This window comes from Tupaia chinensis, unplaced genomic scaffold (genome assembly GCF_000334495.1).
Source record: "Tupaia chinensis unplaced genomic scaffold, TupChi_1.0 Scaffold143584_1, whole genome shotgun sequence".
NCBI lineage: Eukaryota > Metazoa > Chordata > Mammalia > Scandentia > Tupaiidae > Tupaia > Tupaia belangeri.
In genome coordinates this window covers 8,265,258-8,276,766 of record NW_006203430.1, presented here as the reverse complement: position 1 = coordinate 8,276,766, position 11,509 = coordinate 8,265,258, and the positions used below count along the sequence as shown (strand labels likewise).

General features: G+C 40.0%; 1 protein-coding gene across 3 annotated transcripts in view; it reads left to right on the top strand.

The window, feature by feature from the left end:
* Positions 1–11,509, top strand: part of MIMS1 (mitochondrial inner membrane scaffold 1) — a 35,969-nt gene that overhangs the window by 17,576 nt on the left and 6,884 nt on the right. For 2 of the 3 annotated variants that reach the window (XM_006164063.3, XM_027766528.1), the window contains exon 2: positions 6,393–6,872. In XM_006164063.3, the coding sequence (XP_006164125.1) occupies positions 6,421–6,872 (452 nt within the window). In that variant the 5' untranslated portion in view covers positions 6,393–6,420. Of the gene's footprint in view, positions 1–3,980; positions 4,039–6,392; positions 6,873–11,509 lie in introns of all 3 variants that reach the window. The other variant, XM_014582387.2, reaches the window with a different exon arrangement.

Sequence of the window (11,509 nt, the reverse complement as noted above, 5' to 3'; positions counted from 1 at the left end):
GCTTTCTGTCTCTATGTCTCTCTCTGTCTGTCTGGCAAGCGTACGCGCCCTATAGCGACAAACCTCTCAAAAAAAAAATGTATTTGTTATTCCTCTCAGATTCCTGGCACACAGCTCCTAAATTCTTTATAATTTCCTGAGTAATAGGAAGCATACCTGTTATAATACTAGGTTTTCATACAGAGCTCCTAAAACACTTGATATTTCCTAAATGGTGGAAGTGTCTTTGTTATTCATACATAACAAGCCCTTTGGATCACACCTAAGTTTATGCTAATGAGGTAACTTAGGGTAGGTCTCTTAGATAGACTCTGATTGAGGTTCACCAGAAAGACCACGTGATTAGAGGATTAGGTCTCAGGAACAGGAGGGAATAAAAGGGAGTAGGGCTGGAGATTAAGCTTTAGCAAAGCTCCTGAAGAATTCTGGTGGCTTCTAGATTGGCAAAAACATCCGTGTGCTGCTCTCACCCTGAGAATAGAAGTTCCCAGGACCCCTCACCCTATGTAACTCTTAATCTCATCATCTAGATCATTTATAATGAATGGGTAAATTTAAATACAGTGTTTCCCTGAGTTCTGTGGGCCTTTGTAGCAAATTATCAAATCCAAGGGGCAGGATCATGGGAACACGGATTGATAGCCACTGGTTTAGAAGCACAGGGCACAACCTGCGACTTCTCTTGGTGTCTGAAATGGGGATAGTCACGTAAGCTGTGTCCTTACCTGTGTGATCTGAGACTATATTCAGGTATATAGAATTGAGTTGAGTTATAGGCTATCTAGCTTATTTCCAGAGGGCTGGGGAATTGCTTGGCATGTTGAGGGAAACAAAACACAGATCTACTCACAGAAGTGAGCTGTATCCTGGGTATGGTAGGAGAAAACTGTTTTTATCAGAGTCGATGTCAAGTGTTATATGCAAGTATAAAGAAACTTTCTTTTTACAGAGTAACCTTTCTTTTTCAGAGTAACCTTTATTTATTTATTTACTTATTTATTTATTTTTTTAGAGAGATTTTTGCTATAGGCCACGTGTACTCACCAGAGAGACAGAGATAGAGAGACAGAAAAAGAGAAATCACCCCCCACGGAGGATGGCCATGCTACAGTTCTTTCTCTATTGTCTTCTTGGAATTTTGAGCCTGCACACACAGGCACCCAGCATGAGTTTTAAGACACCGAATCCAGGACTTGAACTGTGGTAGATATGTGTGAATACAACAACATAACCATTAAGCCATCTGCTGGTCTCCAGAGTAACCTTTTTATATTGCCTTTGACTTAGAAATATTCATGTAAGATTCCTATATGCCTTTTTTTAAAAAGATTAATTTAATTTAATTTTTTTTTTTGCTTTGCTATAGGGCACGTGTGCTCACCAGAGAGAGAGAGAGAGAGAGAGAGGGAGAGAGAAAGAGAGAAAGCAAGCCACCAGATCTGGGACTTGAACCATGGTCGGCCATGTGAGAGTCCAATGCCTTAACCACCACGCCACCTGCTAGCCTCCTACAGGTCTTTTAATTGCCTGATAACCTCATTTCTCTTTTCACTGAATACTATTTGGTTGTACAGAGGTACCATAGTTTGTTTCCTCACTTATTGGAGGACATCTTGGTTGCTTCCACATTTTGCCCGTTAAGAATAAAACTGCTATAAACATCCCCGTGCAGCTTTTTATATGGACATAAATTTTCAGTTCATTTGAGTAATTGCCTGAGAATGTGATTATTAGATCAGATTATAAAGAATGTTTACCTTTGTAAGAGACTGTCCAACTCACTTCCAAAGTGGCTGTACCATTTCATATCCCCACCTGTAATGAATGAGGGCACCTGTTGCTCTACATCCTCACCAGCATCTGATGCTGGAGTTTCAGATTTTAGCTACTCTGACAGGTGTGTGGTGATATCTTTATTTGCAGTTATTAACTTGGTGTTTTGCATCTGTTAAAAAGAAATTTAGATAGGGACCAGCAGTTGGCGTAATGGCTATGTTGCTGAACTCCCATGTAGTCGACTGCAGCTTGAGACCCGGACCCAGTGGCTTAAACTCAAGCACGGTGCGTGTGCGTGCGTGCCCAAGATCTCAAAATGACAATGGATGAGAAGGGATTGTGGCATGGCCATCTCCCTGGGGGGTGATTTATTGCTTTCTGTTTCTCTGTTTCTTTCTGTCTCTCCGGTAAGTGCATGCACACTATCGCAAGAAAAAAAATCTTAAAAAAAAAATTAGATAAATCAAAATTCAATAGAGTTTATTTAAACAAAGGGCGACATCTTTTCATATGTTTATTTTACATCCATATATCTTATTTAATGACATATCTGTTTAGATCTTTATCCCATGTTGATGCCAGAACAAGCTGAGATACGCCCTTAGGAGGATCAGAAATCAGATCCGTGCCACTCACCACTTGAAAAGAGACAGGAGTTGGCAAATAAGGAAAGGAATGTTTTTCAGTGAGCTCAGCATTTTTTTAGAGAGTCCTTAACTGTCTCTGCTGTACTGGAGAAGTCACAGAACTATAGAGGAAGAGGTCATTGGGAGCATACTTCTAGAAGCAAAGGGCAAGTTACTTATTGCCTTGGGCAAGATCACAAGGAGGCCTGGTTATTGTCTTTGGGCAGAATCAGGAGGCAGTCACCAAGGGGGTAGTTTTTGTTCAGGGCAAGCAGAGCAGAATGACCAGTTTCAGTTCTCTGTAAAGGATAAGCAATGATTAATGAGACAGTGGAGCAAATTGAGCCAGTCAATGTAAGCCTTAGTTCCTGTTTTAGAAGCAGGAAGGGTTTAGGTGTGACTTTGCAATGCTTAAGCTGGTAGATCTTCTCAGCCAGTCTTATAGGAGGGGGCTGGGAGTGCTGGTTGTCTTCCTTCTCCCTATCTTCATAGCCCAGTGTCTTCAAAGACTTCAAGGTTCTTGTGAACTTTAATCATTTAAGCATTAGGCTAGATTCATGCAAGGGAGGTAGAAGGCTAAGTTCTATAAGATTCCTTTTGAGGGAAGTGAAAGAAAGTTAAAGACTGATTTCCTAAGGGTTCATCTATTAAGATGGACTCCAAGACTAAGTACAATATATAGTCACTTTGGTTCTCTTATGGCTCAGGTACAATGTTATAATTGGGTTGTTTTCTTATTATTGAGTTTTCAAAGTTCTTTGTATATTTTGAATACCAGTCTTGTACTGTATACAAGTTTTGCTAACACCTTCTTCCAGTTGCGTTGTCATTGTCTTAGCATTGCCTTTCACAGAGCAGACCTTCTTTTAATTTTAATGAAGTACAACTTACTGATTTTTTTCTTTCATGGATCAGGCTTTTGATAGTGTATCTAAAAAGTCATTGCCAAACCCTGGGTCACAAAAGTTATCGTCTAGAAATTTTATCATTTTCCGTCTTATATTTGGATCTCTCATTTATGTGAATAAGATTTTGTGAAAGATATAAAGTCTGCGTCTAGGTTCAGTTTTGTGCATGTAGCTGTCTGGTTGCTCCGGCACCATTTGTTGAAAAGGTTATCCTTTCTGCACTGAATTGTGTTTGTTCCTTTGCCAAGGATCTGTGTGGCTTTTCTTTCTCAGTACTACACTGTGTTCCATTACTGCAAATTTAAAGTATGTCTTACAGTCCAGTAGTGTCAGTGTTCATCTTAGTCCTTTTCTTCAGTGTCGTGTTGGCTATTCTGTATACCTTGCTTTTTCAAATAAACTTTAGAATCAGGCTGCCAGTATATAAGAAACAGCTACGCTAGAATTTTGATTGGGATTCTGATTGACTCTATAGATCGTAATGACAAAAACTGACATCTTTACAATATAGTAGATCTTTCTACCTATACACATGAGCTCTTTCTCCACTTACTTAGATCTTTGATTTCTTAGAGTTTTAACAATCTCCTTATATAGAGCTTTTATACACATTGTTAGATTTATACCTAAGTATTTTATGTTGTTATAATTTTTTTTTAATTCCTCGTAGGTGTCTCTCAGAGGTACACCTTAGAGACCATTATAAGAGAACAAATCTCTCAAAAAAAGTAGGTCACACACACTTTTTAGTTTTCTAATGCATATAAAAGTTATGTTTATACCATACTAGAGTATATTAAGTGTATGATAGTATTATTTCTGAAAATATAAAAACTATATACCATAATTCAAAATACTTTATTACTCAGAAATGATAATGATTATCTGAACTTTAGGAAGTTATGATCATTTTGCTAGTGGAAGATCTTGTCTAAATGTTGATGGCTGCTAATGGATCAGGATTGTGGTTGCTGAAGATTGGGATGGCTGTGGCAGTTTCTTAAAATAAGACAGTAATGAAGTTGGTTACACAGATTGACTCTGCCTTTCACAGATTTCTCTAGCTTGTGTTGCCGTTTGATTGCATTTTACCCATGGTAGAACTTCTTTCAAAATTGGGACCAGCAGTTAGCGTAATGGCTATGTTGTTGGACTCCCATGTAGTCAACTGCGGTTCGAGTCCTGGACCCGGTGGCTTCAACTCACGCTGGGCACGTGTGCGTGCGTGCCCAAGATCTCAAGAGGAGAATGGAGGAGAAGGGATTGTCACGTGGCCATCCCCCCGGGGGGGAATTTCTCGCTTTCTGTCTCTCTGTCTCTCTCTCTGTCTTTTTGGCGAAAGTACGTGTCCTATAGCAAAAACCTCTCAAAAAAACAAAACAAAAAAAGAACTTCTTTCAAAATCAGTCAATCCTTTAAAACCCTGCCATTGCTTTATCAATTAATTTTATGTAATATTCTAAATGGCTTGTTGTCATTTCAACAATGTTCACATTCCATCTCAAAAAATCAATTTCTTGGGACCAGCAGATGGCATAATGGTCACATTGCTGGACTCCCATGTAGTCAACAGCAGTTTGAGTCCCAGACCTGATAGCTTAAAACTCATCCCAGGTGCGTGTACATGCGTGCCTAAAATCCTGAGAGGAGAATGGAGGGGAAGGGATTGCAGCATGTCCATCCCACCTGAGGGGGTGATCTTCCGCTTTCTGTCCGGGTCTCTTCAGCGAGTGCACACACCCTCTAGCAAAAATTTCTTTAAAAAACAAACAAACCCACATCACTTTTCTTCTTGTCCTTAGGAAGCAGCTCTTTATCCATTCAAATTGGGGGGTTGCAGCAGTTCAGCCACATCTTTAGGTTTCACTTCTAGTTTTCTTGCTGTTTCTTCCACATCCGCAGTTACCTCCCATGATGCCTTGGAACCCTCAAAGTCATTGTATTGGTCAGGGTTCTCTAGAGTAACAGAACCAATGGATAAATATGTATATAAATAAAACAGTTATCTCAAAATGATAGTGTTAACTTGATTGAGTTGTTTTGTTTTGTTTGGGCATGTGCACTCACCAGAGAGAGAGAGAGATGGAAAGTGAAAAATCATCTTCCAGGTGGATGGCCACACTGCTGTCCTTTCTCCTCCATTCACCCCTCAGGATTTTGGGCATGCACACGTGACTGGCATGATTTTTCAAGCCATTGGGTCCAGGGCTTGAACCCCAGCTGGCCACGGGGGAGTCCAATGCCTTAACCACCACGCCACCTGCTGGCCCCTCAGTTGAGTCTTACTCCATAGCCCATGTTCTTTTAAAACAGCGTTTTGCTGTCTTTCTGAAAAAAACTCTTGGATATCAGAGAAAGTTTCTCATTTATCTTTTATCTCTTAATTCCATATTAATGCCAACTCAAAAAATGAAATGTTACTGAATGCTTTTTCTCTCCACTCCTGATATGGGAGGAAGGGAGAAGTTGAAATGCCAGGCTATCTCCTCTCACCATCCAGTGACGTGTGATTTATAAGTTTATGTAACTTAGTCTAGAGGCATTATAGGATGGATGGTACTGTTATCAACTATTCGTCAGGCCTTAACATTTGTAAAAATAACAGTGTATAGAAGCATCTTTATGTCAGAAATTTCATGTAATTCCTGTAACAACCCCATGAAGTAATCCTCATTTTACTAGTGGAGCTGGGCTTGGAATTTAAAAGGGAATTGGATGATGTCATGTTCCTCAAACATTGGAACCCAGGTTTTGCCTTTGATCTTTTACTTTCCCATTCTGTTATATTGCTTCTTTGTAGAATACCAGAAGCCCTACAAATATCCCTTGTAGCTATAAAATAGCCTCAAAACCTTATCCACCGTGATGTCTGCTAGACTGACTCACTGTATCTTCTTTAAATAATGTGTTTTACTTAAAATTTATTATTTCGATGTGTTAAAACTATATATTTTACTGCTGATTTCTGTATATTGGATAGCAGTCTGTTCTTTTACTTCCTAATAGTTAATGATTAATATCTAAGTGGATTGATTTTCAATGGAAACTTACATATAATCTAATATTTTCTGAATTTCTGTAGAAGCTGAAGTCTCTCACCATCCTTCAATATGCAGTGGAATGTACCTCGGACTGTATTGCGGCTGACACACAAGAAGTGTTTGGAACCACAGAAAGCTGGTCTTCTTGGACACTGTCAAAACATAAAGGGACCATTACTTTTGTATCATTCTGAATCCAAAGTGACTCTGGTATCAGGCTGTCAAAAACAATGGCTACACTTACCTGCTGCCCAGTGTGTTACAAAGGAAAGGAAGCCAGTGGGTGCTCACTATAAACGATGGGAGCAAGGAGTCTTATCTAAGAGGATTTTATCATCCAGCGCCACAGCCCAAGGAACTCCTCCAGAAAAAAAGGAAGAGCCTGATCCTTTGCAAGACAAATCTATTAATCTTTACCAGAGATTTAAGAAGACATTTAGACAATATGGAAAAGTTTTGATTCCAGTGCATCTAATAACTTCTGGTATTTGGTTTGGGACATTTTATTATGCAGCCATAAAGTAAGTTTTTGCTTGGTTGAATGACTTCCCCTGTTTTATCAGTATGTTAATCTTCTTAATTATTATTATTATTATTATTATTTTGGAGAGGTTTTTGCTATAAGGCATGTGCACTCACCAGAGAGACAGAGAGACAGAAAATGAGAAATCACTCCCCTGGGGGGATGGCTACACCACAATCCCTTCTCCTCCGTTCTCCTCTCAGGATCTTGGGCATGCACGCACACACGCCCGGTGTGAGTTTAAGCCACCGGGTCCGGGACTCAAACTGTGGTCGACTAACATGGGAGTCCAGCAACATAGCTGTTATGCCAACTTCTGGTCCTGGTCTTCTTAAATATATTAATGATAGCCTTAAGTAGTTTTTAAAATGCTTTAATGTCTTTTATTTATAGGAGGATAACTACTTTTTATAGCTGTTTTTCACTCTTTTTTAGTAGTTCTTTTGCCATGGGATGCATATATTCACTGGAGAGAAAAAGAGACAGAAAAAGAGAGAGAGAAAGTGAGAATTCACCTCCCCCCCACACCCAGAGGATGACCATGCCCCAATCTTATCTCCTTCCCTCTCTTGGAATTTGGGGCATGCACACAGCAGGTTTTTTCAAGTCACCAGGTCTCGGACTCAAACCTTGGAATTGGCTATGTGGGATCCAGCACCTTAACCACCATGCCACCTGCTGGCCCGTTTTTCACATTTTAATAATAATTGCTAACATTGTCTTATTTTTAGGCATTTTACTAATTTTTAAATAGTTGCATTTAATCCTCAGAGCAACCATATTAGGCAGGTTATTCCCATTTTATGAATGAGAAAATAAAATAAGGAGAACTAAAAATGATTGATACTGTGCTTTTCCCCCAAATAACTCAGCTGTTAGGAGGTGGATCCTAGACTAACAACCTAGTGAGGTTTGTCTGCTCTCAAAGCCCACGTTTCTCATCACTATGCCAACCTCATTTCCACACTGAAGAGAGCACAGAAAGAAGATACCAGGTTTAGAAATTTGTCAGTCCTTTGAGTTTGGTACTTACACATTTCTTAGACTGTTGATAAATGTTAAAAAGCTATCCGTTTTGCCATATGTGTGGTTTTGGTGAGAAATTCATAACATGTTTGCCAGAGCTAGGCTACTACCCATTGTAGACACAAAAATGTACCAGTTACTGACCTACACTTTGATATCCCTCACTTCCGATGAATGTCAAGGTAAGGTCTTTTGTTCTGATCAGAAGTGAATCTGGGGCCCAGCAGACGGTGTAATGGCTATGTCACTGGATGCCCACGTAGTCGACTGTATTTCGAGTTCTGGACCTGGCAGCTTAAAACTGACACTGGGTGCATGTGCGTGCATGCCCAAAATCCCAAGAGGAGAACGGAGGAGAAGGGATTGTGGCATGACCATCCCCCCGTGGAGGGTAATGTGTAGAGGGGTAATTTCTCCCTTTCTGTCTATGTCTCCGAGTGCACACGCCCTGTAGCAAAAATCTCTCTTAAAAAAAAAAAATGTGTATATATATATATATATAATATATATGTATGTGTGTATATGTGTGTGTGTGTGTGTGTGTGTGTGCGTGCGTATATATATTATATATATAAGTCCGGTAGGCTTAGGCCCTAAGTATATCTTTGTTGTTAAATAGTATGTTCCATCCATGTGTCTGTTTCTCAGTGCCTCCAAAAGGCCACATGTCTATTTCTCAGTGACTGGGACTGGCATGGCAGAACTAGAGGGTGTAAACACCTCATGGACAGCTTTGATACTTCAGTAAACTCTTCCTCCTCCTCCTCTTCTTTTTTCAGAGATAATTGCTATAGGGTACATACACTCACTGGAGAGAGAGAGAGAAACAGAAAGCAAAAAATCACCCCCCCACCCAGGGGGAATGGCCATACTGCAATCTCTTCTCCTCCATTCTTCTGTCAGGATTTTGGACACACACGCACACGCACCTCGTGTGAGTTTCAACCTGCCTGGTCCAGGACTTGAACCACAGTCAGGTGGGAATCCAGTACCTTAACCACCACGCCACCTCCTGGGCCACTAAGCTCTTCTAATAGGTTGAGAATTATTTTATACTTTTCCAGAATCTGCTGATTTTCAGTCTTTGATTATACTCAGTGACTTGATACTAAGGCATTAATCAAATATGGTAGGTTTACATATAAAGTTCATTCCTTGAAAGAAGTTTATAACCTACTAAATTAAAAGTACCTATTCCACAATGATAGAATGGAAGCTATACTTATTTCTCTGAAACATGGGTTTCCAGATGCTTCTTTACAAGAATTCTAAAAGGTTGGGTTTGTTTTTAACCTTGTGTAATTGATGCTATTCTGTTTGTCTTCATATCTTTCCATTATGTTCCTGTTATTCAAATTATATCCTTCTTTTATATCATTCTTTATTCTTTTCTTTCCTTAAAAAATTTCCTAGAGGGCGTGTGTGCTTACTGTAGAAAAATGGAGAAAGAGGAAGGGAAAAATGAGAAAATAATCCCCTCAGAGGGGCTGATTACACTGCAATCCCTTTTCCATTTCTTCTTTTGGAATTTTGGATATGCATATACATGCACTGGGCATGTTTCCCAAGTTGCCAGGCCTAAGACTGGACCTATACAGTTGGCCATGTGGGATCCTGCCACCTTAACCAGCATACCAGTGGTTGACCCAAATATCATTTTCTTTAAAAATTGTACCTTTCCTTGCAGAAGATGCTTGCATGTATACTTCATAGAATTGTTTGTTTATTAATGACATTTTCTGGGCATGTGTAATATTTATAGAAATCTATAAGCTGCCCTTAGTTTTTTGATAGACATAAAATTATGTACCATTTTGAATAAAAACTATTATAGGCAGTCAGTCCTGCTATTTAATGAATGGCTTCCTAGGTATGGAATTTTCTTTTTTGAGTGATAGAAGATTCTTGTGGTTCAGTCGTCTAGAAGATGACACAGGTAATACTTGTTTCTTTTGTGTTCTAGGTTCCTCTTAATAGTCATCAGCTTCCTGGCCTTAGGAGAAATCTTGTTTTTTAACTCAGTAAATATGAGATTCTCGTTTGAGCTATTAAAAGAGTACTTCTGATCCTTTTACTTTTCTTTGCCTTCATTGGTAGAAGAATTGAAGACTCCAAGCAAAACACAACAAAAAAACAGACCCAAAACAATCTGGTGATAGTAGTTAAGATTTTTTCCTGTGCTCTCTGGCACCTGAGGCAACTGTGGATGATATTTCATCCCCTGTGAAATGCAGTTTTCTTAGTTTTACCCTGACCCCTCTTTTTGTCAGCCTGAGAATCCGGCTGCTAGACCCCCTACTGTAGCCCAGCCCTGCCTACTGGGCCAGTTCTGCTGCAGCATCACAGCTAATTTAACAGGCTGTGGTGCTTCCTTTTTAAGGTTTTGATTAGCTCCTTAATACTTCAAAAATTCGAAGTCGATTTGTTCTAAGTGAAGATCTTAATCACAAATAATACTTACAGAAAATAGAACTCATGAATGACAGAAAAGGAATTAGATTATATTCAAGTGGCAGAATCTTTTCACCGTGAGTGAAATTGAAATTGATTGTATTAAATACAGGTTTTTCAGTTCAGCTGACAAGAGGCAGGCTTTATTTTTAGCTGTCTTGCTTTGTTTTTTTTTTTTTTCCTTGAAGCTGCAGAAGGGTACTCTGTTATTTGCTTGCTGCCTACTTACTATTAAAAGAAAGGGGGAAAATAGTGCGGAGCTGGAAAGATGGACATTTGACATCACCCTGCATTACTGACCAGTGTTTGTCTTAGTTACTCTGACAGCTAACGTTACTACTTTTCTAAGCCCCAGAGAGCAAAATGTCATTCTATGTTTAGTTAACTCAGTGATAAAGTTCTGAGACATTTGAAATATTTTATTCCAGGGAGATCTAAGCCATGCATACTAATAGATTTTTATTTTAAACCAAGCTTTGTTGCCCTTCCTACCTGGCAAAAGCTTGCCGAGATCTTATGTCTTCTAGAAGTGCCCTGTTTGAGCAAACGTAGCTCAGTGATGATGGCGTTGTCCCAGGGTTAGATGTCTTGGGTGTGGGACCTCGAGTTCCTGATATTACAGATCCACTTGGACAAAACCCTGACTGATTTTAGTGCACTTCACCTAGACAGTGACTGCTTTTGTCCTAGTATGTTTCTGTGTCTGTTGAAGCATCCATGAAGCTGGCAGTTGATGAAATATGAATTCCTGTCGGACCTTGGGAACCTCAGAGTAGAAAGCGGACACACAGGCCCAGCCTGGGTGGCACAGATGGTAGCCTGCCGAGCTGCAGTGCTGGGAGCCACGTGGCCAACGTTGGGTTTAGATCCTTCGTCTGTCCTGAAACATGCTGGGTGCACTGCATGTACTCAAGATACTCAAAGGCCAGAGAAAGGGGGGCACGGCATGACAAGACCCTATTGAGCCCCCTCACCCAACCCCCATTCTGTCTTCATGCATGTGCGGTCTATCATGAATAAAATAAATAAATAAGCAAACGACAACAAAAAAGAATGCCAGCCCTTGGACGGGTGGTCAGGGGCTGCATGCACAGTGGGAGCCAGACCCCTCGCAGGCAACTGGGTTGGAGTCCCAGCTTCATCCACCTCATGCTGAGC